The sequence below is a fragment of the Nyctereutes procyonoides genome, unplaced genomic scaffold, assembly GCF_905146905.1.
Source record: "Nyctereutes procyonoides isolate TBG_1078 unplaced genomic scaffold, NYPRO_anot_genome, whole genome shotgun sequence".
In the NCBI taxonomy this organism is placed as follows: Eukaryota; Metazoa; Chordata; class Mammalia; order Carnivora; family Canidae; genus Nyctereutes; species Nyctereutes procyonoides.
The window spans coordinates 17,403,244-17,429,979 of record NW_026575147.1 but is presented as its reverse complement, the minus strand read 5'-3'; the positions used below and the strand labels follow the sequence as shown (position 1 = coordinate 17,429,979).

Below are 26,736 nucleotides of genomic sequence, written 5' to 3'. Positions count from 1 at the left end.
AAGCTCTCTTGTCTGGAGATTTAGGAAAAAGGTAGACGGGTTGGAATGCTTTGCAGGCTGTCATACTCTGACACAAGAATATTGAGGCAATTCATTTGGAAATTACTTGATTTTCCTTCACCTCTAAATACATTCTTTATTCTTTCACATGTTTTAAGTATGGCAAATGGCAATCCCCAGAGCCTTATCTTCTGGCAGGCATAGCAAGCATATAGGACTATCTTATGTGACCTAACTTCACACTCTGAGTTTCTACAAAAGTAACTAGCAACACATCACACAACTCTCAGGGGTTTACAAACCATGAATATTTTATCAGGGCCATGTGTATAAAGTTAGCAGAGACCAACTCCACTACAGTGGCACACCGAGGCACCGTGACAGATAAGAATTGAGTTTTTAAGCAGGGGGAAAGATAAAATAGAACCTCCCTCAGAACTCAATCCTGCAATAATTACTAAAAGCACAATTGCCAAAGACTCATAAAATAATGCTGGATTTCTCCCAAGAGCTGATTACCCCTCTATTTTCTACCTATTCAGTCATGGAAGGTAGAACAGAAGTGGCAGTTTGGAAGACTGAAGGAGACTACCAAAATCTGCAACCCACTTTCAGCTCAAGTCCATAAATGACTTTCCACAGGGCACAGTCTATACTGAAACCTAACTGGCTTGATACAAGTCTGTAAGAAACTATTGATACATGGCAGCGACTCACCCACTAGGGCCCCCGGTACAGTTTCCATGGATGCAGGGACTGCTCAGGCACTCGTTCACCTGTGAGTAGCAGCTGGGGCGATGAGGACCCTCAGGGCATAGACAGCGGAAACCATTCACATCATTGATGCATGTTGCACCCTTGCGACAGGGATTGGAGGCACACTCATCAATGTCAATGTTACATCTCTGTCCTGTAGAGGAGAACAGTTTTTGTCATATTCAAAATGCTTAGGGAATAGACACAGAACTATGAGAAATACTGTGTCGACACCTTGCATCTGCACAGGTTGTCTTGGGCACTAAATGTCAAGATTTTTTTTTTAAGATTTTATTTAGTTATTCATGAGAGACAGAAAAAGAGAGAGAGGCAGACACACAGGCAGAGAGAGAGAGCAGCAGGCTCCATTCAGGGAGCCCAATGTGGGACTTGATCCTGGGACTCCAGGATCATGGCCTGGGTAGAAGGCAGACACTAAACCACTGAGCCACCCAGGCATCCCTAAATGTCAAGATATAAATAATAAGACACCCAAGAGCACTTAGTGCGATATGAGGAAGTAGCAAACAGTATAGATTTTGATAACACAGCCAAGTCAACAAAATGCTGGAACAGCACTGTAGTGTTTTGATGTATATTTCTTCTTTATTCCATCTTAGAAACAGGGAAACTTTAAAAGAAAACATCAAATGTTACCAAAGTTGGCTGTTTCCTCTGGCTGATGTTCTAGTACTGTTAAAGAAGCCTTTATTGGGGCAGCCCCAGTGGCCCAGCGGTTTAGCACCACCTTCAGCCCAGGGCCTGGTCCTGGAGACCCGGGATCCAGTCCCATGTCGGGCTCCCTGCATGGAGCCTGCTTTACCCTCTACCTGTGTCTCTGCCTCTCACTCTCTCTCATTCTCTCTCTCATCAATAAAAAAATAAAAAATATTTTTAAAAAGAAGCTTTTATTACTGCTTTTAGCTGATTCACCAAAAACTAATTTTTTCAGTTAGTCAATCTCCTACATTCCTACATATGGTATATCTCAATTACCCAGAATACTTTAGTGAATAAACTATTAATTTAATATTAATATTGGTTAAAAAGAAAGCCATTTTGCTTTCATTCTTAGAGTTGCATTAATCCACTTTTTGCCTCAGAAAGAAGGTATTCTAAGCATAATTTTAATGTCTTCTGATAATTGAAAAAATAATCCAAGGTTTCTTAACCTACTCAGACTTTAATGTGCAAAGAGTCACTTAAAATACTTGTTTTAAAAGGAGATTCTTAGGCCCTGGCACCATAATTTGTGATAGGTAGAGTCCAGCAAGCCATATTTTAAATAATGCTGGTTCAAATATTACATTTTGAAAAACTCTGATGTAGACAATGATTAGTCTATCATCATACAATAATGTAAATGCTCAAAATATATCACATTAAATGAATATATTCTTCCCCTGAAACCTATACAAGGCTGCACTTTGAAAAGATGTCAGCTCTAACCTTGACATTTGTTGCTTTAAGCTAAATAAAGTGTGCCACTTACATAAGAGTTTTGCTTTGTTAAATTTTGAACAATTGAGATTTAACTATATATTGCAAAATGATATAAAATTTTAAAACAACCCATAATTCTGTAAATAAGTGGCAACAAGCAACTGCTGCAAAGGAATTTATAAGTTTTAAAGAATACAATTTTCTGATTCAGATAAAAATACGCATTTTTATTTAAGAAAGAGAAACCCTGCATTTAGAACAGGAAATTCCAAATGAAATAGATCCACACCCCTTTAAAGTATGGGTATTAACATTTTTTCACTCTCCGTTGCTCTCTAAACCATTATTGGTGGTTCTTGTGGCAAAGACCCACAATCTGGTAGTGGTTGCTGTTTTCCTCTTAAGTGTTTTATTAATAACTTATTTTAAAAAAAGTTTTCTTAGCCTTAACCTCAGATTTTTTAAAAATGTTTGCCACTGGCACCAAGATAGGAGCCAGAACTCTTCAACTGCACAGCTATCCTTAGCCTCTTATCCAGTGGAGAATGAGAGAAAAACGCCTTCTTTTTCTGTCCTTTTTAGGAAGCATTTTCTCAGAAGTCACTCCTCTCAGGTTTCCCTCATTTGTTTTTGGGGTTTTTTTTTTTTTTTTTAGTTTCCATTTCTTTTATATATTCATTACTGTGGTATTTAAGATTTTTATTTAAATTCAATCTGCCAACATAAAATGTAACACCCAGTGCTCATCTCATCGTGTGCCTCCATGCCTGTCACCGAGTTACCCCATCCACCCCCACCCTCATTTGCTTTAAAAACTCTTCCCAGAGTCAATTTTCAAGCCATCTTTAACCAAGAGGGTTAAGCACCCCCTTTTGCAGCCTACAATGTGGAGTGACTGCTGCTTCACTATCAAGGTCTCACCCTTATGGAGTTTCCACCCAGTATGAGAAAGGCCCAGCACAAGGCTATTGATCTTATTGGGCTTAGGAACTATTAAATGAGAAGTTAACCAATGTTTTTTTTACCCTGTAAGTACTCAATAAATTAGTGTTTAATGAAAAAAGCATGGTATAGTCCAGACTTTTTTTTTTTTTATTCATGAGAGACAGAGAGAGACAGGGACATAGGTAGAGGGAGAAGCGGGCTCTGATGTGAGACTCGATCCTCAACCCTGGGATCACGACCTGAGCCAAAGGCAGATGCTCAACCTCTGAGCCACCCAGGTGTTCCTTGTATAGTCCAGACTTAAAGATTCTGGAATTGAATGACATAAGTCCCAGATCTGAGTTCTAGTCATTCACTCAACAATATTATTGAATGCTTCCTCCATGCTATATACTATTTTAGACACTGGCTAAAAAGATGATTAGGGAGGTTTCTGTCTTCTGGGAACTCACAGTCTTAGCTGTTTGACTCACTATAGGACTCGATATATACAAAATATGCAAGTGATATCATACAGTATATTTCTTTCTCTGACTCATCTCACTTAGCATAAAGCCCTAAAAGTCCATCCATGTTGTCTCAAAAGACAAGATTTCATTCTTTTTTATGGCGAAGTAATATGAACTGATTCCTTGTTCTTAGCAGTGTGCCTATTTAGGATATGCCATTATTAGGTTAACTAAGGGCCAAAGAACCAAAAGCAATTCCATACTCAATGTTTATAAATTTGCGACTTGTGATTTTATATAGTTTTATAATGACATTAAAATGAGGATTAGGGCAGCCCCGGTGGCGCAGCGGTTTAGCACTGCCCAAGCCTGGGGTGTGATCCTGGAGACCCGGGATCGAGTCCCACATTGGGCTCCCTGCATGGAGCCTGCTTCTCCCTCTGCCTGTGTCTCTGCCTCTCTGCCTGCCTCTCTCTCTCTCTCTGCACCTCTGAATAAATTAAAAAAAAAAAAAAGGTTAAAAAATAAATAAATAACTGATCTGCTCTTGGATTTTTTAAAAAATAAATAAATAAAATGAGGATTAGCTATCTTGGTAGATCTGTTACTCACGATTAGCCTTCCAAATGCTTTTTGAAAACCACTAGGGTTTGGTAGATGGTGAAGCTTTCAAAATTTACCTGTTTCAGATAATATTGGGTTTCTAGGTACAAATAATGATTTACAGCTTAAAAATACAATCGTCTGTGGTTAAATCACATAGCTCTAATTACAGTTGATACTTCTAGTACCCCCTATCTGGAAATTGTTGGGAATTTTCCAATAATAGTTTCTAAAATTGTGTTTAGCCTAATGTGTTTTTTTTAATTGAGCTATAATTGACATATAATACATTAGTTACAGTATGCAACAGAATCATTTGGTATTTATATATCCTTTAAAATGATCACCATAATAAGTCTAGTTAACATCCATCACCATACATAATTCCAAAAATTTTTTTTCTTGCTCTTTGCCTATTTTTAAGTTGGATTATGTGCTTCCTTGCTATTAACTTGTATGAGCGCTTTATACATTTTGGATATTATTAATCCCTTTCCAGATATTTTGTTTGCAAATATTTTCTCCTGTCCCACAGGTAGCCTTTTCAACTTATTGTTCCTTGCTGTGCAGAAGCACTTTAGTTTAAGAAGTCCCACTTGTTTATTTCAGTTTTTGTTGCCTATGCTTTGGTTTCTTATTCAACCTATCCGCCTTTATGGACTTATAAGAAGTCAGCAAAATAATGGATATGAAGGTGAAACTGAAAAAGTAGTTTGTAAAACTGAAAAGTAGCTGATAGAGGTGTCCTTTGAGTTCTTTCACTTCCCAATCAGTTAAGTGCAAAGAAGTCTGAGGAGAATACAGAATTTAGTCTGAAAAAGAAAAACTCATTTAAGTCTGTCAAAGCTGTTATGAGCGTCGAAAAAAAAACTAGAAGTGTTAAAATAAAACAAAGAAAAGGATAAAACACCTCACATTTACAGCTCATGTATATATAATACCACAGTTGTCTGTGATATTTTCAGCAGCAGATTAAAAAAAAACAAAAAAAATGAAAAAAAAAAGTAGACAAAATCATTCCAAAAACAGAATGCCATCCAGTAACCCAAATATTCCAGTTCTTGGTTCTGTAATTTCATGCTACACCTTAGGTTTATTTTAGAATATTTTTAGCCTATGTCCTCCTTCCTTGACCTCCTTGGTTTGCTGAATGTCAAAAAGAGAGAGATTATGATTTACTGGCATTTAAAAAAAAAAAAGTCTAGTGAAAGGCTTACATATCTAAAAAGAAACCACAATAGGCACCCACTTAGGCTGTCTGGTGAGGTGAGAATGGGCATGGACTCTCGAGCAGGACCACCTGGGCTGGAACCCTGGCCATAGTGCATTGGTAATGTTAGTTAACCTCTCTAAGCTCTGGGTTTCTCATCAATACCATAGGAATGATAATGGCTGTGATAATTAAATGAGATTAGGTGCCTACCACCTAATTCAAAATAAGCTCTTAATAAATGATCGCTATTCTATACCTATTTAACGAAAATGCACCTATTGTCTAGCTAGCAGGATATTTTTTGTGTATTCAGTTGGCTGTCACTTAATCTTGGAGTAGCAAAAGTTCCAGGACCCAGAAGTACAGCTGACCACTAGATATGACAGCTTTCATGATACCTGTCTTCTGAGCAATCTTCCACTGAGCAGAGATTACAGTGACCCATGTGAGCCACAAACATTACTCCCTAGCATCCACAATCATACCAAGCAGGAAAAGGGATTGTGAAATACAAAGGAAAGTAAGTTGCTGGCAAGTGAGAGATAGACATTCACTTCACTTGGTACTGAATGCCTTTTGACATCATGGTTTAAAAAGTTCTGAGGGAAATTTCTCACATTGGTCGCAAATGACCACATGGTATTTATTAAATGGTAACATTATTACATAAGTGCCTGCTTGCATGTGGCATTGTCTAGAAAGAAAAAGATAGATACCATATATGCCCTCTGATGGTGCCATAACAAAGAGATGTGTCAATAAGGTACCTCAGATTTCTCAGTAGCCCTTAGCACTTTTTGATCAGGAGCGTAAAAGATAAAGGCAATCTTATAAGCAACAAAAGAGAGAGATTTGTGTTTGTGTGTGTGCACACAAGCATGCGTGTATAAATGTTCTAGCTACTTATAATAATTAGAGCCAATTTTTTTTCTAGTCGTTTACTTTCTGCCTCCTAGTGAGAAAAGATCTCCCTGCACTAGCCAAATTAGTTTGGTCCTCCCAAATTCTGGCCTCATCCAACAATCTCCCGCAAGAGGAAGTACTCAGAAAAAAGCATTTAGTGTTTTCATAGAATTTATCTTGGCTATATTCTTATGGAAGGCATTCACTAGTAAGTGTAGCAAATTAAAGGTGACAGAGATGCTATGTAACTCAAGTACAGTGACAAAAACACATGGTCTGATAAGAAATGCTTTTCAGGTAGATACAACACATGGTCTAAAAACCCTACCTAATGAAAAGTTTCATGCTTACAATTTTGGGAAGGCCTATAAGTAGAAAACTGGGCCAGAGAAGTAAAGAAACAAACGTCTAACCTTCGAAGAGATAGAGAAATATGAAACATCTGAAACATGATTTTCGTTTAGATACTCTTTTCCCAAAGTGATGGAACTGAAGGAGGGACCTCCTGACAAAAAGGGCATTTGTTACCTGTGAATCCTGGTGAGCAGACACAACTGTAACGATTAATGCCATCCATACAGACCCCATGGACACAAGGGTTACTTGCACAGTCATCAAAATTGATTTCACAATTAACACCTGCAAAAATAAGAGCAAAAAGAAACCATGCAGTATTACCACAAAAATAGTATATTGAGAAATCTAAGGAGTATCTGGCCAACTCTGGATAGAGTAAAGCATCAGTTCTCCAAAGTGTAGTCTTCTGGACCCTATCCGGGTGATTATCAGGACAAAACTATTTTATTAATCATACTAAACCACTATCTGCCTGTTTCAGTGTTGGCATCTGCACTCATGGTGCAAAAGCCAACAGGGGTAGGATTGCTGGCATGTTAGCAGGAATCCAGGAATCGAGATAGTAGTTAACTTCCATGCGCCCACAATTTTTTTTTTTAATTCATAGAGATGCAGAGAGAGAGAGAGAGAGAGAAGCAGAGACACAGGCAGAGGGAGAAGCAGGCTCCAAGCAGAGAGCCGGAAGTGGGACTCAATCCAGGGTCTCCAGGATCACGCCCTGGGCTGCAGGTGGCGCTAAACCGCTGCGCCACCAGGGCTGCCCTTTTTTTTTTTTTTTTTAATTTATTCATGCACTCACAATTTAAACCAGACAAAACATCTCACCTAAGAATGATTTTGGTGAAGAAGTCAAAATTATTAACTTTGTATTTTTATTGTATCTTGACCCTTGAATATACATCTACTGCTCTGTGTTCTGAAATGGGAAATAAAGCAGTTTTGTGGCATGCCAAAATACAGTTACTTCCAGGAAAAACAGTTGTTTGTGTGAGTTCTGAACTAAACATACTTTTTTCATGGACTCCCATTTTAGTTGAGAGAACAACTCACAGAGGAGCCGGGGCTATTCAGATCTAAATATCTTAGCAAACATTAAGTGAAAGAAGTAAACCTGTCCTTTCAAGGAAAACAACTGACAGTATTGTGTTCCAAAAATAAAATGTAAGCTTTTGCATGAAAACTAGAAGTTTTGAACTTATATCCACTGCCAGAAGCTTGAAACTCTCATTATTATGGACATAAGTTTTCAGGATAAATCTTAAAGGGTCGGGATTCTTCAGTGCTGCCTTCCTTCTGGCCCATTCCCCAGATGAATGGTAGAGTTTGGCTTTATTAAGAAAGGCATAATTGACAATAATGAGTAACTAAACAGTAGGGATATACCAATCATAATTTTTACCATCATTTTATAAAAATACTCAAGATATTCTGTCATTTACTTAACATGAATTTAGTGATGTTTTATTTCCCATTCATAGAAAAATGCCTTGGTAGTTTAAAAAAAAAATCTAAAAATAAAGCCTGGTAAAAAGGATATAAACTAACAAAATTTCCATGAAAAATTGTGGAAATTTTGGTTCACTCACACTTTGTATTAATATTTATTAATAATAATTAAGAATTTACTGAGCCATTATTATGTGCAAGTACTTTGCCTCCTATCTTACATAACTTTTCTTGAGTCCTCTCACTCAAATGGCACATCAAGTTGCATTACACCTATTTTATCATGGACTTGCACCACCAGGATGTGAGCCAGGCATTTTGGATTCTACACTCTGCCACACCATACTGGTCACTGTGATGAATGAGGCCATGTTGCCTCACTAAGCCACAAATGAGGCAAGAGTTTTCCCTATTCCTTGTATACAAGTGGACACTTTTACATGTGTCTAGCCATTGGCTGATAACCCCCCAATTACCCAAAACTGACCACAGCAGGTCATAGGAGGCTATATTTCATTCAAGCAGGAACAGACACCCTGCCCAAGATGGGCCAATGAGATTTACTCATTGCAACATTGGACTATGAACTGTGGGACCCATGGTCTACAAATTGCTCTGCTTCCTGCTAATCTCTGCAAAGCCTTATCGACAATTCTCACTTGGAATCTGTAAGATACTTCTGTGTGCTTTCAGTAAACTCTTTGTCTATTTTGTAGTTACTGTTTGTTTGTTTGCTAAAGATTCTTTAAACTAGTCAAATTGGTTTCTGTGACAACAGCTACCCATCATAAGACCACGGGTAAAAGAAGCTTCAGAAGTGACTCTGGGTGGTATATCTCATTTTAAGTACACAGTAAATGAGAACCACAATTATAACCAGCACGTTGTAAAGTATCCCTTCTGTTTATACTCATCCAAACCCCAACCTACCAAAACTCAGGACCATGTTATGAATGGGTCATGGATTCCTCCTCTAGAACTCAAGAGTCTATTCATAATGACTAATTAAATAGACCCATTCATCCAGGCCCCTAAGTACATGTCAGGTCTTTCTCCACCTATTACAGACCAAGATTTTTTCATCATGTCTGCATCTCTTTGCTTTAATTCTCCCAAGGGCCACAGGAAAGGATTTGATAGTTTTCTGAAAAATTCTGGATCTTCATTCTATGCTTCCTGCAAACTGCTCATATTTATTTCTTGCATTTCTCAGTGACAGCTACTTACACCTGTCTTCTCTGTCCTCCCCAGGGAATACACCTGATACATCCTGGCATAATGATAGAATTCCAGAGAAAACAAAGTGCTTGCCAACCCACCACTCACCCAGGTTTCCAGTACATTTGTTATAATGGGGATGATAGCAAAGCCTAAAACAGCCCCACCATTCTAAAGGCATCCTTTCAATTACTTGTAAATCTCTCAAATTTCTTTTCGTACTGCAATTTCTCATGTCTTGGGGACCAGCCCGGAAGCAAATTGCTTTTGGAAGGTTTCACAAAGATCTATTCAGCCCTTTTAGTAAGTTATCTAAACGTGGGGAGGGGAAAGGCATTTTCAACTGTGAAGGCATGGGATGTTTTTCGTATGCCTGAGCAACTCAAAAAGGACTTTGTTTTCAAACTTGGCATGTACGAGGTCCTGGATGAAGACCAGGGCCTTTGACAAGTTTGAAGAAATGGATTTGGAAATAACAAAATAAAACGAGGGTAGTTAACCACCTCCCCCACCTCTGCCCCCAACACAGGCCATTTTCTTTAAATCTAGAATGAGTTCTCAATAAATCACTCCCATGTATTGGTAGGTTCCCTTCTAACAAAGGTGCACTCTAGTTAATCTTCCACTAATACATTTTCTTTGATCTGAGACATAGTACTTCTCTGTCCATTAACCACAGTTGTGACCATAATTATTCCTTGAATAAGTAAAACAGACTCCAGTGAAACCTGTGAAATGCGTTGCCTGAGAAAATAATTCAACATTCCCCCAGTAAGGAGCAGCATGCCTTCCCAACTAACAAGCAGTCACTCAACCAGAGTTGAGAAACAGCAATGAATGTGGAGTGGGAAATAGCGGATCTGCATTCTAATTTACAATGACTGGGACATGCTAAAAAGTCTCTCCTCTCCCTGTGAATCCCCCTAAATGCCCAAAGCCCACCAGAGACACAGAGTGGAAGAAAAGTGTCACATTAAAGATACTGGATTCTTAAATAGAGAAAAAACTGAAAGCTTAAATAAATTATCTATGAATGTGTCTTGAAAACTGGACTGGCAATGGAGAAATTCATGCACTAAATAACTCATTTTCTCTATGATCATATTAGCCAGATATCTGTCAAGTTTCTGTTTTACTTTGAACTCTTTAGACACAGCAATGCTGATTCATCATGAAAGGAATAGAAGGACAGGAGGGAGGGAGAGGGGAAAGGGCAGCTTCATTAACTCTGAGTGTGGTGGAGGCTAAAGAAAAAAGGACAACCAAATCAAGCCACAAAGCCAAGAGGGTTTCCAATTTTAAATAATAATTTCAATGTTTTGAAGTGGTATGTCTCCTTCTAATGAAAAACACACACCCAAAATCATCAGTTTTGCAAAGCTATTGTCTCTAATTTCTCCAGTGGCTAGAGACATCTGCCTCTGAGATGTTTCTGGCTGTAGCTTTGAATGTGCATCTCAGAATCAGGATTATTTTTCAGGTATCTGAGCATATGCCATGACAGTGTGAGATATCTGTGCAAGCTATTTTGGGGGAACAGTGAAACTCCAGAGGAGACACAGACAGAGCAGCTTACCTGATGTGCCAGGCTGGCAGTTGCACTGGTAGCCATTCACCAGGTCAATGCAGCGACCATCATTCAGGCAGGGGCTGCTGTAACACTCATCTATCTGGTCACTGCAGATGGCACCCATGTACCCCGGGTTGCAGATGCAGGTGTAGGAATCAATCCCATCCTGACACTGGCCATGGTGGCAAGGATCAGGATCACAGTTGTCAATGTTCTCCTCACACAACACACCAGTGAATCCTGGGAAGGAATTTTATCAAGAAGACTTAAAATCAAGTTAGATATCCCCACCTGAACATAAATGTGGCTGCATCCACTTATCCTACAGACCTCATGTCTTAAACAGTTTATACTATAGCAATGAGAAGTCAACTATTTGATTTACAAGGCAAGCCTAGAAAGTTGTGCTTAAAATAAAGTTTTTCAAATAAAATTTATAGAATTTAAATCCCTTTTTCTAAATGATCAATGATTTCATTGCAGAGATACTTTAACTGCAGCTTCATTTCATACTGGGCTTCAATGAGGAATAGCTCTCAATATTTTTCCATTTTACATTTATTTCTATATTCCTTTCTTCCCAAAACCAACATACAGATATTATATTAATGCTAACATGTACCTTATCTTCCCAATTCTGACCTTAGAGGACAGAGAACTTTTCTTTATTCCTTTCAGACCCTCCCAGAGTACTATGCTTATATACTAAGGTTTTTAATAAATACCTGTTAAATAAAATGAATGAAAACTTATTATTTAAAAGAAAAATGGGCAAATAAAGCTTCCTTCATTCAATTCATTCTTTTAAAGAATTTTAAAGGAAGAGGGGCTCTCTTTCCTTTTAAACATGAATTCAAGGTTTTTAAACTCTCTCCAGTGAAGATTATCTCTGAGAATAATCTAGCCAGAGGAGGACAAAATCTGGAACTTCTCCAACCAAGGACAACATTTCATGAAAAGAGAAAGAAGTTAAGTGGTTCATCTGACAGGACCTAATCTAAGGAGGCCTAGTAAATGGTAATGTCCCAGTACTACCAAAATATTAATTCTCTGTTTATTTTTGTCATTTAGTTTGCTTTTCTGTTATCAGAAAGGAATCATGCACATGATGTTTAAAATCCTTTAAGAACCCATCTTCTAAAAAGGTCTTGCATTATACCCATAACTTCTTTTTCTCTCAAGCGGTCATATAAAAAATAAATTGGGAAATCATCTTTTCTAATGATCTCTAGTCTTTCTCATTAATACTGGTCTGTGTAGGAGCAAATGTATAACAAGGGACATTTGGTTTATTCAAATCCACTCCCAAGTGAGAAACATAGCCACAGATCAGAAATGTAGAATATTTGTAAGCAGATTCTTTGTCACTGTAGTAGCAGAAATCAGGAAAGAGGACCTAAACTTTCCCAGACATAGCTCTCTCTCCCGTTCAGATACACACCTGACTGTCAAGGCCTGAGCAGTCTTTAATGCAGAAAACCTCTGCACTTGCACACAATGGCCTTTAGATTTCTAGGCCTTTGTTCAATCACTTGCCTCAAGAAACACAGAAACAGGTCTCTTGCTGAGAAGCCCCAGGGAAAAATAGCTTTCAGCTGGAATTCTTCCCTTTCCCAAAGGAGTAAGTCAAGCCAGCCAGAAACTCATCACTGCCAAAATTTGTCCCAGAAAGACATGGACACCAAATGGAAATGTCCAAGCCAGGCCACTATTGTGGTGGAGAAGGAGGCAGGTGTTGTAGAAGGAAAACAGTGAGAGCAGCGAAAAAAAAAATATGCTAGAAGCAGCTCTCTCTTAACAGAGGGCAGCCCATTAGTGGACTGGCTTGGTAGGGCAGCTAGAAGACAGTCTCCTATTTTGTTCACATGGACCTACCAGGGGAATAAAAAGTGAGGACAATCTTACCTGTGGCACACTGGCATTCATAGCCATTCGGGTGATCAATACACTTTGCCCCATTCAGACATGGAGTACTGGAACAGTCATCAATATCAATCTGGCAAACTGGCCCAGTGAAACCTTAAAAGGGCAGAGTGATGACATAAGTCAAAGGACTATCCTATGTCTATCTATCTAAGGTCTACCTATGATGTCCCATGAGAAGGATGCCCAAGAGGGTTGGGTTACACTACCAGCAGAGCTTAAACCAGTGGCTCAGCAAACATAAAATTATTCTCCCAAACAGGTAACTGAGATAACTGAATAAAGCTCAGGGCATCAGAGGCAAATGCATGTGTCTCCACTTGTTTTTTCCCAGTACATATTTCACTTCTAGTTGAAGTAGGGACTAAATGGTTATACACAGAACCCTCAAACAAGTGAGTACAGCTTCAGAGGAGCTGGAACTTCTTTGAAGAAACACCATGAGAGGCTATCATTTCTGGAAGAAAAACTGGCATAGCAAAAGGAGACACAGAGCACTCTTTGAGAAAAAAAATTGACTTGTGCAGTCTGTTTTTGGACCCAGGGTGAAATATCTAAAAATAAAAATCTCACAGAGGGGCTTTAAGAATATGACCCATAGGGAGGAAAAAAAATCCTGAATAGCCTATAACCAAGGCTTTGGTGAGGTATGAACTTTCTGAAATATATACACAGACAGGGAGGTCATGGGCCAAACAGAATAGACTTGGACTTCTGGCCACAAAGGATTTGGATGATACATTAGCTGAAACAAACTCATTTCTGTACACACTCCTATCCCGAAGTGCTCACTTTAATGACTTCCTCATGTACAGCCCACACACACACTCTCCTCCTCCCTTCCCTGTGGTCACTCAGCTTTGTGCTTTCAAAGAAAATTGGGGCAGGTGGTGGGCACTTACCAGGTGGACATAGACACTGGAAGCGATTGACTTTATCCACACACTGACCATTGTTCACACAAGGGTTGCTCTGACATTCGTTTATCTCCAATTCACAATGTACACCTTTGAAACCTTGAACAAATTGGACCACACAAGTGGCTTAGAAAGACAGAAAGGCATATTCTAGCCAAGAAAGCACAAATTTGCAGTGGACTATTTCCTCTAAGAGCATGAACATTTCTGCAGAAGTCAAAGGGGACTCTGCCATGATGGGAAATAGTCATTGCAAGTATCAGCAAGATAGGAGAATACTGCGAGATACCCATCACTGTGAAGAGGGAGAAGAGGTTACCTCCAAAGACACTGGTAAAACATAGCATGCCACCAAAGATTGTCCCACATTCTCTGACCTGTCCCTGTTTCACTTTCAGAGCTGTACCAGGCCCACAGGGTCGCCAGTTGATGTTCTCAAAGACCAGCTGACCTGGAGATGCAACTGCTCTCAGGGTACAAGTCAAGATCAGGAGGGCCTCCCAATGCTAGAGAAGCTAAGCAGCCTTAATCTGGCAAAGCAGCCACTGCCATATGTCTTTTATCTAAGGATTCAAGAAATAGTTTCTGTAGAAACTATTTCATACATATAAAACTATATGCACATTACTACAGATAAATGGCAAGTTCCTACAGAAGCACGGGTAAAATAATTTATATAAATGGAACAGTAAAGTATTTATAATATATCAAGAGATCAGAAAAACTTGCTATTTAAAGGATTCTTATGGTAAATCCTTTATTAAATCAAAGAGTACTTGCATAAAAACACTCACTTCCGAATTTTTCTAACATGAAACTGATGTTGATATAAGGACTTATTTAATTTGGTCTCCATAGCTCTAAGAATTCTAGCACTGCATACTCTAAGGAGTAGTGCTCTAAGGAGCACTACTCCTTAGAGGTCCCCTTGGCTGGGAACGCCGTCATTATTGGGAATTAAATGCTGACAGAGTTCATAGAATTGCCCACCCTAAACTGAAAAGTGCATGGCAGTGCCCTTTGTCTAGACCCCACGCACTGATGGGCCCATGTACCTGGCATGCACAAACATGTGAAGCCTCCAATCTTATCCAGACAGGTTGCATCATTCTGGCAGGGGTCGGAATGACACTCATTGATGTCCATCTCACAACGAGGCCCTGCATAGCCCTTCAGACATTCACAGTGGAAGGCACCATCTGTGTTCACACACTTTCCTGCATGCTCACAAGGATTGCTATTGGCTGGAAAACACAAGCACCGATTATTGGGATCAAAGCACCCTGATGGACTTTCCACAAATGTGGATTACAGAAGTAGGTCTGATTGTTACAGCATTAGGGCCAGGCCTTTAATAATCTGATTCTCAATTTTGTATTTTCTTCTAGGAAAGGAAAGGGAAGAGAAGGGAAGGGGAGGGGAGGGGAGGGGAGGGGAGGGGAGGGGAGGGGAGGGGTGGGGAGGAGAGGAGAGGAGAGGAGAGGAGAGGAGAGGAGAGGAGAGGAGAGGAGAGGAAAGGAAAGGAAAGGAAAGGAAAGGAAAGGAAAGGAAAGGAAAGGAAAGGAAAGGAAAGGAAAGGAAAGGAAAGGAAAGGAAAGGAAAGGAAAGGAAGGGGAGGGGAGGGGAGGGGAGGGGAGGGGAGGGGAGGGGAGGGGAGGGGAGGGGAGGGGAGGGGAGGGGAGGGGAGGGGAGGGGAGGGGAAGACAGACTAAAGTAATCTCAACTCTCGTGCATCTCTGCTGTTCTTCTGCCCAAAGTGTCGTCAAGGTGGGGCTTTCTATTAATAATCAGGTACAGACCTTCCATATATTCAATTTTCAGAACAGAATATATGTTCACACAGAAAGGTTGTTTAACAGTGGGCATGTAACAGGAGAGATCTGAGATTTTGCTTCTGTCTGAATGCTTGCTGAGCTCTATAGATACCACGAGGAATAGGAAAAGTTCCATGTACTCACCCATAGCACACTCATCCACATCTTCTGTACAATCAGCCCCTTTGAAGCCTTGAGGGCAGGTGCAAATATACTGCCCGTTCAGGGGGTTGGTATCACACAGTGCCCCCTTGTGGCAAGGATTGCTGATGCATGCATCATCCAGATGACATAATAGACCTGGGATGGGGCAAAAAGAACAAAGAAAAAAATGTCTCTTACCTGAGGAAGAGTTTTCTCTTTCATGGAGGAGGGAAAACCTTATGGTCACCTCACCAAAATCCAATATGGAGATTTAGAGGCAACTTCCCCTTTACCTAATCCTACCTTAGGGACATGCTACAGCTAGCAGCAAGCAAGTAGTTTCTGCAGACAACTTTACAATGCTTTGACCCTAAGCCCTCAGCTAGACCTCTCCTCAAGGGTCAAGTCATCCACAGGCCATAAAGTGAGATGGTTAGATGATGAAGATAACTTTTTGACAGTGCTACTATATTTAGCAAATAAAAAGAGAGGATGCCCAGTTCAATTTGAATTTCAAATAAACAATGTTTTACTATATATTCTAAATATTGCACTCACCTTATATTTTATTTAGCAATCTACTTTCCCCCAAATTATGCTACCTGATGATCAGGGGCCACCAGTATTTAGCCAGCCTCAGAAGGAAAAAATAGCTGAACATCATCAGCCTATACTAGGGCAGCCTTTTAATCATGTCAACATTCCTGGCTCAAGTGCCCTCAGCACTCCAAAGGTATTACTAGGCCCCACGTTCTGTGTAGTCACATGGGAACTGGATTTTCCAGTCTGCAATTAGCTTAAGAACAGGTAACCAAGGCTTCTTCTACAAAGCTAGGGGTGGGGCTTTCAGAAAGGCATGGATATGAAAAGTCCTGGGCACAAAGTTCTCTCAGTTAAGCTAACTTCTTCCTCCATGGTCCTCCCCTTCACTGCTCTCTACTCCTAGGACTGGGAGCTGTTAACTTGAGAGTCTAGAGCAATATTAACTTTGCAGTTAGTAAAATTCCTCCCTTACAGGAATATTTCCATAGACACTGAGAGCTGGAATGCATTCAAATGCTTCTCTCCTCCTAACTCCTTCAAAGTAAAAAGTTCCTTCTCAAAATGAAGTCCCTAAATCCATTTATTAGTAATTTTATCTTAATTTCTGAGAAGTTTATCTTAATTTCTGAGGTGCTTTTCTCTCTCAGATCTTATGGTGGTCAATAAATGCTCCTAAGGCAATAGCCACTAACTTCCATTTTTAGGGTATGAAAAACTGAGGTATACAGATTTGAGATGAGCCAAAAGTCCTCAAGAAGAAGACTAATTTCATAGTACTTCGGCTGGCAATTATATTTCCAGAACACTCCTGAGTAATATGTTCCTACAGATGCTAATTAAAAGGACACAACTTGGGGAGTCAAAGAGATCTTGAATGCTCTCTGGCCCCTTCCCTGAACTCCAGTTCTGTGCTGCTGGCCTTACCTGCCTTTCCTTCTGGGCACATGCAAGAGAAGGAGGCCACACGGTCAATGCAGGTGGAGCCCGGGGTGCAGGAGGCAAAGGCACAGTCATCAATGTTCTCACTGCAGTCATCTCCACTCCAGCCATTAACACATACACAGCCATAACCCCCATTGCGGTTGGTACAGGTGCCTCCATTCTGACAAGCATTAGGTTGTAGCAGACACTCATCCACATCCTCTGTGCAGAACTGTCCTTTGGGGGAAAAATGTCTTTGATTAGGGCTCTCAAGTCTCAAAGGATTAATACAATACTAGCTCCCACACATTCTTCACCCTCATGTGACCTGCCTGAAATTAAGGCAAGCAGATCTCCCTGCAGACTAGGTCTTCAAATGAATTTTAAGGCTACCATGGCTCATCCAAATGATATTTATTTCTTCTTCTTAAAGAATAATGGAAATTGCTATCCCTAGAAATTATGACATGAGAATTGAGCCAACCTATCAAGGAGATTAGTCTTGTAGCATCCTTGATTCAGTTAAATCCCTGAGACAATGAATATGGAAGTGAGAAGAGTGAGGGAAGAAGAGCGTATGAGATGAGTAAGAAAGACTGATGAGAAGGACCTTACACATCAAAATGTCAGGGCAGTTATTCTATGTCCCAGCTGTACCAATGTTAACATCCTGGTTATGATACTATACGATAGTTTTGCAAGATGGTGTTACCATTGCGGGAGCCTTGGTATAGGATATCTCTCTGTATTAATTCTTTTAACTGCATATGAGACTAAAATTATCTCAAAATAAAAGGTTTAATTAAAAAATAAAAGTAAGGGCAAGCAAAGGTAGAGAGAAGAGATGAAGGACAATGAAAAGCCTTGGTAAACTGTGGAGATGAAAGGCAACACTGAGATGATGAAACTGGAGCAAACTGTGCATAGCCTAGGCATCCAACCTTCAAGAACATGGATTTGTGGAGTAAAACACAGAAAGTTGACACAGGGTAATAGAAGATGGAAAAATGATCAAGTTGATCAGCCCGAAAAAGAGCCAACTGAAGGATGATATACCAGACTGCTTATGGATATAATGCAGGCCACTACAAGAGCAAAGAATGGAGGACTATGGAAAAGACTCTCAGGCCTTTGGACAAAGGAACAAAAGTATGTCTTCAACTTATAATCAAGGCATCTTTGATTAACAAGCAGTTAGTGCCAGATCACTTGAGTTATAAAACAAGTTAATGAATCGTCCTTATTAATACCAGTTTCAAGAGCTACAAAAGGGAATTCATATTCAGATCATCTGAATTCTCTAAAACACAACAGGACAAGTGACTGAAACTTTAAAAAATCTCAAGGTGTCCTTTAATTCTTTGTAAAAGAACTCAATGAATAATTCAAAAAGGCATTCTGGTAAAGAGACCTCTTAATGAAAAAGCACATGATGTTTATACTCAGAAAATGCCAAGGCTATCCCTAGTCCTCAGAATACCAAATAATAATTCAAGTGGCTCAAGTATTTTCAGAAGGGCTTCAATGTACCCAGCTGCGTAGCCATCATTGCTAACAGAAGTTAGTTGTGTCTGATCTAACCTAACTGACCTAACCTATCTTTTACCCCTAATATATACATCCATTATTATAGAACTAGTATCACTCTCTTGTACTTATCTGATTGCACATCCATCTCCCATCATTTGCCTACAAGCAACCTCAGTTCAATATATTTTTGTATTCATAACTAAGATCTCAACCTCAGTTCAATATATTTTTGTATTCGTAACTAAGATCTCACTACCCAGGTTGGCAGGATGGGAATTTGGGCATCTCTGGAACTCTGTGCTCATCACCTTCCTTCTGTGTGCTTCTCCTCAACCCCACTTCATCCATATAATTATTTTTTTTACAATAATTCTAGAAGGAGCCACCATGTTTTTACATGATCGTGCTCTCCTACTCGAGCTGACAGATCCAGGATGGGTATCTGATACAAGCTATATCACTGTGTCCCTTTTCTAAATTTTTGGACTAGGGACTCTTTGCCACATGGACCAAAATGGTAAGTGGGCTGGTGACAGACAAAATGATATGGGTAAAATCAGAAGTAAACAGAAAAACAAAATCATGGTGGCATTCACGTTACTGGTTCCAGTTATTCCTGAAGCCCAACCGCTCCTAATGAGAGATGGCCCTTCCAACAGGTATCCTAATTCCAGATGGGGATCTGTCAACTGCAACTCACAGTATTAACTAATTCAGACTGAATGAGTGAGTGAGTACATGCATTGGCAATCATTTCCCCCAAGGCAGATGATGTCATTTATTACAGAACGCTTTGCTCCCTTACTATACGGGCAGAATGCTACCTCAGAGTAAAAACAGATGTGTAATTAGGATACAGATGGGATTTAGAAATGAAAACATGCCCAAGAAGTAGGTGAAAAGTGGCTGTAACCTGGAAATTACTGAGAGTTTTGTCTCTTACACTTTGTTCAAACATCTATGCTACCATCAAACCAAACTTATTTGCTTGAATGTGAGCAATTTGATGTTATTTTTCTTTTTGACTGGCTCTGTGACAACTCTAAGACACTGAGTGTTTAAAAATATCTTACATGTATTTCTTATGCAATATAATATCCAGACACTTAAATATTATAGTAAGAGACTAGGTAAAACAACAACAAAAAACAAAACAAAACAAAACAAAAATAATGCTTGGAATGGGAATTTGACACCCCTGGGAAAGGAAACCAAGAGTCACTGCTTACCTGCAATGAACCAGGCATTGTGCTTGAGCTGTCACAAAATTTATCTCATTTATAGTTGAGGAAATAGGCTTGGAGAGGTAAAAAAAAAAAAAAAAAAAAAAAAACACCAAAACAAAAAACAAAAACTTGCCTAGCATGCGGCAGGGAGTGCAGGAGAAGTGGTATTTAAAACAGAGCTGCCTGCCTCTAAAACTCTTAATAAATACTTGAAGTGTGAGTCTGACCATATGAAAACCATCTTTGTGCACCATGGCTTCCCAAGTGCATGAAGGCCTAAGGAAGTAGAGAGGATAAAGGAGGAAGGGGAGGATTAAAATCATTACATGATCAGATTACTGGAAAAACTTAGGACTCAAAATTACTATCTGAAAATAAAATGTACTTTTAGGTACAGTTCACAACTTTTTCAATGAAGATTGTTCTTAAAGATAAGAACACCTGACAACTGTGTATCTGCTAGATACGGATTGTTAGAGAAATCAAATCTAAATAGCTGAAAGCATAATGACTGGCTCACAAGTTATTTTCTACAAAGTGGATCATTTTTCTCTAAGATTCAGGCACATTTCTCCAAAAAAATATTCCCTTCCAGGCTCATTTCTGCCAGAATGTTTTTCTCTGCATTCCAATTCTATCAACCAGAATGAGGAAAACGGTAACCTGGGTGGCCACCACAAGTGTTTGCTCCAAAATTCCCAGGGGAATGTCTGCTAAGATACTGCAATTCATGCCACTACTACTTGCACAGGAGGAAATCAATGCAGAAGCCTAAGAATAAGAAATATAAGGGCTGGAAAGGTGAAGTAACCTTCCTAAGGTCATAAGCTAGTAAATACGAGCACTGCCATTCAAACCCAGACCAGCCTGACTCCCAAATCTAGTGCCCTTCTAACTGTAGCACAGTTAAGTTTCCAAGCCTTGGTTTTGATCAGTAAGATCTGCAGACAAGGTCCCTGATCATAGGGTCTTAAAGCACACCAAGAAGGCACAGAAGCATGCAAAAATTAAAGAACATCCTTGGTACAAGTGAATAAAGGCAGAAGATCACTACATATTGAAATAGAAAGAGCTTATGGCAATCATCTGGAGGGGTTGGGTGCACTGTCTGAGGTCATTGGGCTTTCCCACTACTCCACAACAAGAAAGCATAAATTCGGGCTCCAGGGAGAAGGCAGGCACACTGAGGGTGGTAGAGCTAGGTTTTGAAGACATCAAAATAACTAAAAGGTATTCTCTGGGAAGGGTTTAAAAGGAGAAAAGGTTGGAGATCATTTAAGGTTTTGAATTCTAGTATGAATTCTAACGTGATACAACAAGCAAAGGGGAGTTATTATAGGCTCAGGGATAGGGGAAGACATGATCAAAAGTGGATTTGAAGATTAGTCTGCCAGTAAGTAGTATATAGGAGAGACTAAAAGCAAATGGTTCTCTGTTAGTAGGGAGAAGATGAGAGAGTACTGTTATGAGCTACCTAGCATATAAACACATGTGGTAAAAAGGGAGAGCTGTGTTGGATCCATGTCCTCCTCAGCTACTAAATCTTCCACCCAAACAAGTCTCAGCATGGATATCATCTGTGTCAACACATAAACTTTGCTGGTGAACTCCCAAAATATGTTGCACAATGCTCAGTTAGGCAAGTTTTTCAGGGCATCAATTATCCCTCTTAGTAACTGCCACCTGCCAGATATTGCAGGCTACTGCCATTTAACATGAAGACTAAGGCAGTGGGCTATTAGGCCCTTCCCATGTCCTATCAGCAAAGGAGAAAAGAAATAACTTGTTTTTAGTACCTGCTTTCTCTATTGCCACCATGAGTTTGGGCTGACTTGGTACCAAATCCTTGGCTGCTACCTTAAATACTTGGAGCCACCCATAGCTCCTGATAACTTTCTGGCTGATCACTTTTGTCTCTTAACTATATCTCAAATCCATATCTTTCCTTCATATATTTTACTCCAGATACTGTAGCTTATTGCTGGTTAATTAAACATTAAGTTCTTACTTACCTCAGAAATTTCTGCATATCCTATTCTCTCAGCCTCAAATATTCTTCCCCTCTTATTTATACGGCTAGTAACTTCTCATCCTTTGACTTCTCTTATAACTTAACTAGATTTCCAAAATCACATCTCCAAAATTTTCTCCATCACTGCATCTATTCCATTCACTCCATCCTGCCAACATCAGAAGTTGTACTTATTTATTTATTATTTATAGTCCCTGCCCCCATTAGACTCTAAGTTTCTTGAAGATAGAAACTGTGTCTGCCACTCACCTCAGTTTACATATGTGGCACTTCACTAGACACTTGGTAAAAGAGGTGAAAGACTTAGACCTTAGATTTAATCTAACATGTTCATTTCACAGATGAGGAAAACTAGGGCCAGAGAGAGAGGTTCAGTAACTTGTCCACATTTGCACAGCTAGTTGGAAGAATGTTAGAAATTGACAAAATTAAAAATGGAAATCATTAAGTGCTAAAAAGGATGTTGGGGGTGTGAGGTCATAGCAGATCAAGTTAGTCTTCTAAATAAGGAAGGGGACTCAGACCTGGCTATTGAGAGACAGGGCAGGATTGAAAAACACAGGGAACGAGCAAGATGCTTCAGTAGTGCTATTAATGAAGACAATACTAATAACCCACCACTGGAAAAATGAGAATACTGTATCAGTTTTGTAAGACTAGGTCATTTTCATGTTGATCTTTTCTTACTAACTCATCCTATGGTTTTAAAACGAAAGGGTAAATATGTAAGATTATGGGCACAGCCTCCGGCAGGAAATATAACAGAGTAACCCGAGAGGATTGTACTGAAATGGAAACAGTGACCTAGGCTTCATTAGCAACAAGCTCTAGCCCAGTGAGCCGTGGACCACTAAACAGACATCATTTATGAGTTGCAACACACCAGGATACAAACAGCTCATTATGGCTCTCCCAAGGTACCACAAACAAACCATCAATCTGACTTGGAATTACAAGTGACTGGGAAGTGAGAGGAGGGGGAAAAAAAGAAAAGAAAAGAAAAGAAATGATCACTGAGCCTTAGCACTTCGGGATAAAGTCCTTATCCTTCTGGTCATCTCTCAACTGTGAAGTGTGTGGGAAAAACTTTTATCACATCAATGGCCCTGTTAAGGGTCAACTCTCATTGCAACAACACATGAGGAACATAATAAAAAATGAGTTTGCCTGGCCCTTGTCCTAACCCTGCTACCTTCTCTTCCATGGTTAAATCAAGAGAATTCAACCTCCAATATCTCCTTCCAGCCAGCAGTCACCCAAGCTCCCGGGTGTGGAGTTCGATCTTTTCATATCACAGCAGAGCACTTTTATAACTTCTGCCCTACAGAACCTTCTCAACACACAGATGATCTATTCTGTTGCTGAAGTGAAAGAATAGAGAACAAGCTTGATTATCCTATCCTCCCAGGTCTAGAGTTGGTTGAAACATTCTGTATAAACCTAGAGTCTACAGGGTCTGCCTAATGAGGAAGTGTGTGCACTTGTGAACGAGCATGAGGCCTGGAGGTATGCAAGTGGCTAAGGGGATAATGTGTGAGTAGAGGATATACATATGGATAAGTGCAAGAATCTCAATGAATGTTCCCCCTAACCCAAGACACCATCATCTTTTCTAGGACTCTTCAAAAGCCTGGATTCCTTGTATCCTGACCAATATATTTCCTGAAGAATCACCAAAAGGATCCCAGTATATAAGTGGGCTATGCCATTTGCCTGATCAAACCTTTGATGACAAATGGTTTGGTAACTTTATTACACCTAGGATTAATTTCTAAGGCCTATCCATGTTTTCTGCCAATCTCTCTAGTCTTTCCTTTGGAAACACCACTGGCTTTAGCCATTCTGGCTTTTTTCCATTTCTCAAAAGGATCATAACCTTTCCCCCTGCTCAGGGTCTTTGCACATGCTGTTCCCTGGGTCTGGAGCACTTATCTCCACTCTTACCAACTAATTCTTACTCACTGTCCACAGCTGAAATGTCACCTTCTCAAAGACACATTACATGCCTACCCCCAACTCAATTAGTTCTGCCAATTAATATGCTATCCTAATAACCTCTACTTTTCCAGAAGACATTTATTACAGTTTAAAATTTTATAGATAAGTATATGATTTATGTCTGTGTTCCTCACTAGACTGTAAATTCCATGAAGAAATGGGTGGTAGCTATTTACTTCATTGGTGAAACCACAGCACTTAACATAGTTCCCAGCTAATAATATTTAAGAAGTAGTCAAAAATATTTGTTAAGCAAGTTTATCTATATCTAAGTCTTCTCTTACTGAGGTCATTCTAATCCCAAAATAATAATCATCTTTCAACTCATCTCCTTCACACCTTTTGGGTATCTCTACTCTATTCATATCCCCAAAGTCTCCATTTCCCCCTAATTGACATTCATCAGTCAATACTCAAACTTTTCATTTTATCTCCCTGAACTCCATCCCATGTATGCCACATCCAATTCATCTCGCCTTTTAACCCTAACTATGTCTCAAGGGATAATTCTATACTATGGCAGGTACCCTCCCCCTCTTTCACTGAAACCTAAGATTTCCCTAATAACTGTACCCTAGTGAGTCCACTTCAATAGAGGTCTCTTCTCCCCTTCTAATTGTCTCCATTTGCATGAGGGTAAGTAGGCAAAGAATCAATGTTTTCCTTATTCCCTAATGCTGCTACCACCTTCAAATAGTAAAAATATATTTCCTAAGCAATTTCTAGGTACCACACTCTGTGATAAGTGCTTATATTGTTGTCAAATGTAATCTTCTCACACAATTAGTCTAGTTTCACAGATAAAGTATAGACCTGGTCCACAGTGAAGAAAGATACTAAAGTATCTCAGGAAGTAGGAAGAAGAGCTCCTGACAGAACTCAGTAACATCTCTGAATTTGGAAGGAAGAGGTTGGGACAGCAACAACTGAAAAAATTAATGTTTTCATTCATTCATTCATCCATTCATTCAACAAATATGCACATACCATGTGCCAGGCACTGACCTATATATACTGAAATTATAATGGTAAAGAAAACAGTTGTGGCTTCTACCCTATAAATAGGGATTTTACAACCAAACACACAATTATGACAGAGAGTGCTAAGTGCTCTAATAGATATAGGTTGCCTTGGGAGGATAAAGTGGGAGAACAGAGAAACTATGTTCTGCAGATCCAGTTGGGGATGGTATGTTTCATTGGCAAGCCACAATTATGGGACCTAATGGTAGCCCATGTCAAGTCAGTAAGTTTTTTTGAATTTTATTTCCCTACAAACTTACCCCTTCAAGCTACCTAAGGTTACATTTACAACAAGAATTTATCATCCAAATATTAACAGTAACAGCAGCCTTTGTCTCAACATTTGAAGATCACAGTAGTGTCCTGCTTTAGCTACTTCTAAATTTTTTTATCCATTTGTTCACTGCTATGTGATCCAAACCCAGAGGACTCCCTCGCACCAGAGACTGACTGCATAGATCTATAAAAGAGATAGAGAGAAGCACAACAGATTATCTTGAGAATAAACTCATAAATATGCCATCTGATGATACCTTAAAGTCGGAATAACTTGCAGCATAGTTGAATAAACTTTAAACTACTGTTAACAAGAGAGAGAGAAAGTAACTTTATATGTTAACTGGTTTGTATAAGAGTGTGTATGTGTGTGGAAGCGTGTGGAGGAAGAGGGTAGAGATAGAGAAGTAAGTGTATGTGTACTGGTTTGAACAGAATAAAAAGCACGCCTCATTTGAGTCAATGAAAAAAAATCAGTGTGGTTCACTTATAAGACATGGATCAGGGAAGATATGGCTGGAGAGGGAATTATATACAGTCTTGGAACTCTATCCAAAGACAAGGAGGACCCACTGAAGCATTTTAAGCAAAGAAATAACACAATCCAATTTGTGTTTCAGAAAGCCCACTCTGTTGCTGTGAGGAGAATGGACTGAACTCCACCTCACCCCTCCAGGTCAATAGCAATTTAAAGCACTGGGGAGTCCCAGGGCTCCTGTGGCCGCTAGAGCAACAAGAGAGTCTGCAGTGAATCTGGGGCAAATTCCGGATGCAGCAGCACCAAAGAGCATACAGGCTCGGCCACTGTATGGAGAGCAATGGATGTTGTGCCAGTGCTGGATGTTCACAAAGCTGACCCCTGGCACAAAGGCTTCTCCACACAACAAGAAGAAAACAGTGCCAAACTTCAATCCCCCTGCTAGGAAGCCAACACACTGGTTCTCTTGCCACCTTCTTGGGTTGCTGGGCTGTTAAACCAGTTTACATAAAGAGCCCCTAACCTCACTGCAGCAGGGGTTCCAAAGAAAATCAACCAATTCTATTAATGGGTAAGCAGTTACTATGAGCAGAATGAGTAAAATGGGAAAAACAACAACAATATGGGACCTATTAAAACATTCTGCAATAGGAAAGATGGAGAAGGTATCCCTTAAGATGTAGATGAAGAGCACACCTGTGGAAAAAAGTTCCCTTTCAGGATAGAAAGAATTGGCTCAGTATTCTCAAGAAATGTAGACAAATGTAGGTTTGAAAAAGAAATGAAAAATAATACAGGACATTGGACTCTGATGAAGAGAGATAGGCTGAGAAAAAAAAAACAGAAATATAGAGGACCTAGATGCAATGAATAAATATATAAGAATATAAAAATGTAATTCAAATAAAAATCATAATCAGAAGCCATGAAGGACAGAACTGATAATGAAGAAAAATAAAAATAAATCAGTGTTTTAAGAAAAAGCTCAAGAAGCTCTCAAAAATGCAA

General features: G+C 39.5%; 1 protein-coding gene across 2 annotated transcripts in view; it reads right to left on the bottom strand.

The window, feature by feature from the left end:
• The window catches only part of NOTCH2 (notch receptor 2), a 164,683-nt gene that overhangs the window by 39,833 nt on the left and 98,114 nt on the right, over positions 1-26,736 (bottom strand). For both annotated transcript variants that reach the window (XM_055312499.1, XM_055312498.1), the window contains exons 6-13: positions 17,169-17,402; positions 15,702-15,857; positions 14,799-14,987; positions 13,729-13,842; positions 12,809-12,922; positions 10,910-11,143; positions 6,841-6,951; positions 718-910 (exon numbers count right to left, since the gene is read on the bottom strand). In XM_055312499.1, coding sequence (XP_055168474.1) covers positions 718-910; positions 6,841-6,951; positions 10,910-11,143; positions 12,809-12,922; positions 13,729-13,842; positions 14,799-14,987; positions 15,702-15,857; positions 17,169-17,402 — 1,345 coding nt within the window. The remainder of the gene's footprint in view (positions 1-717; positions 911-6,840; positions 6,952-10,909; positions 11,144-12,808; positions 12,923-13,728; positions 13,843-14,798; positions 14,988-15,701; positions 15,858-17,168; positions 17,403-26,736) is intronic.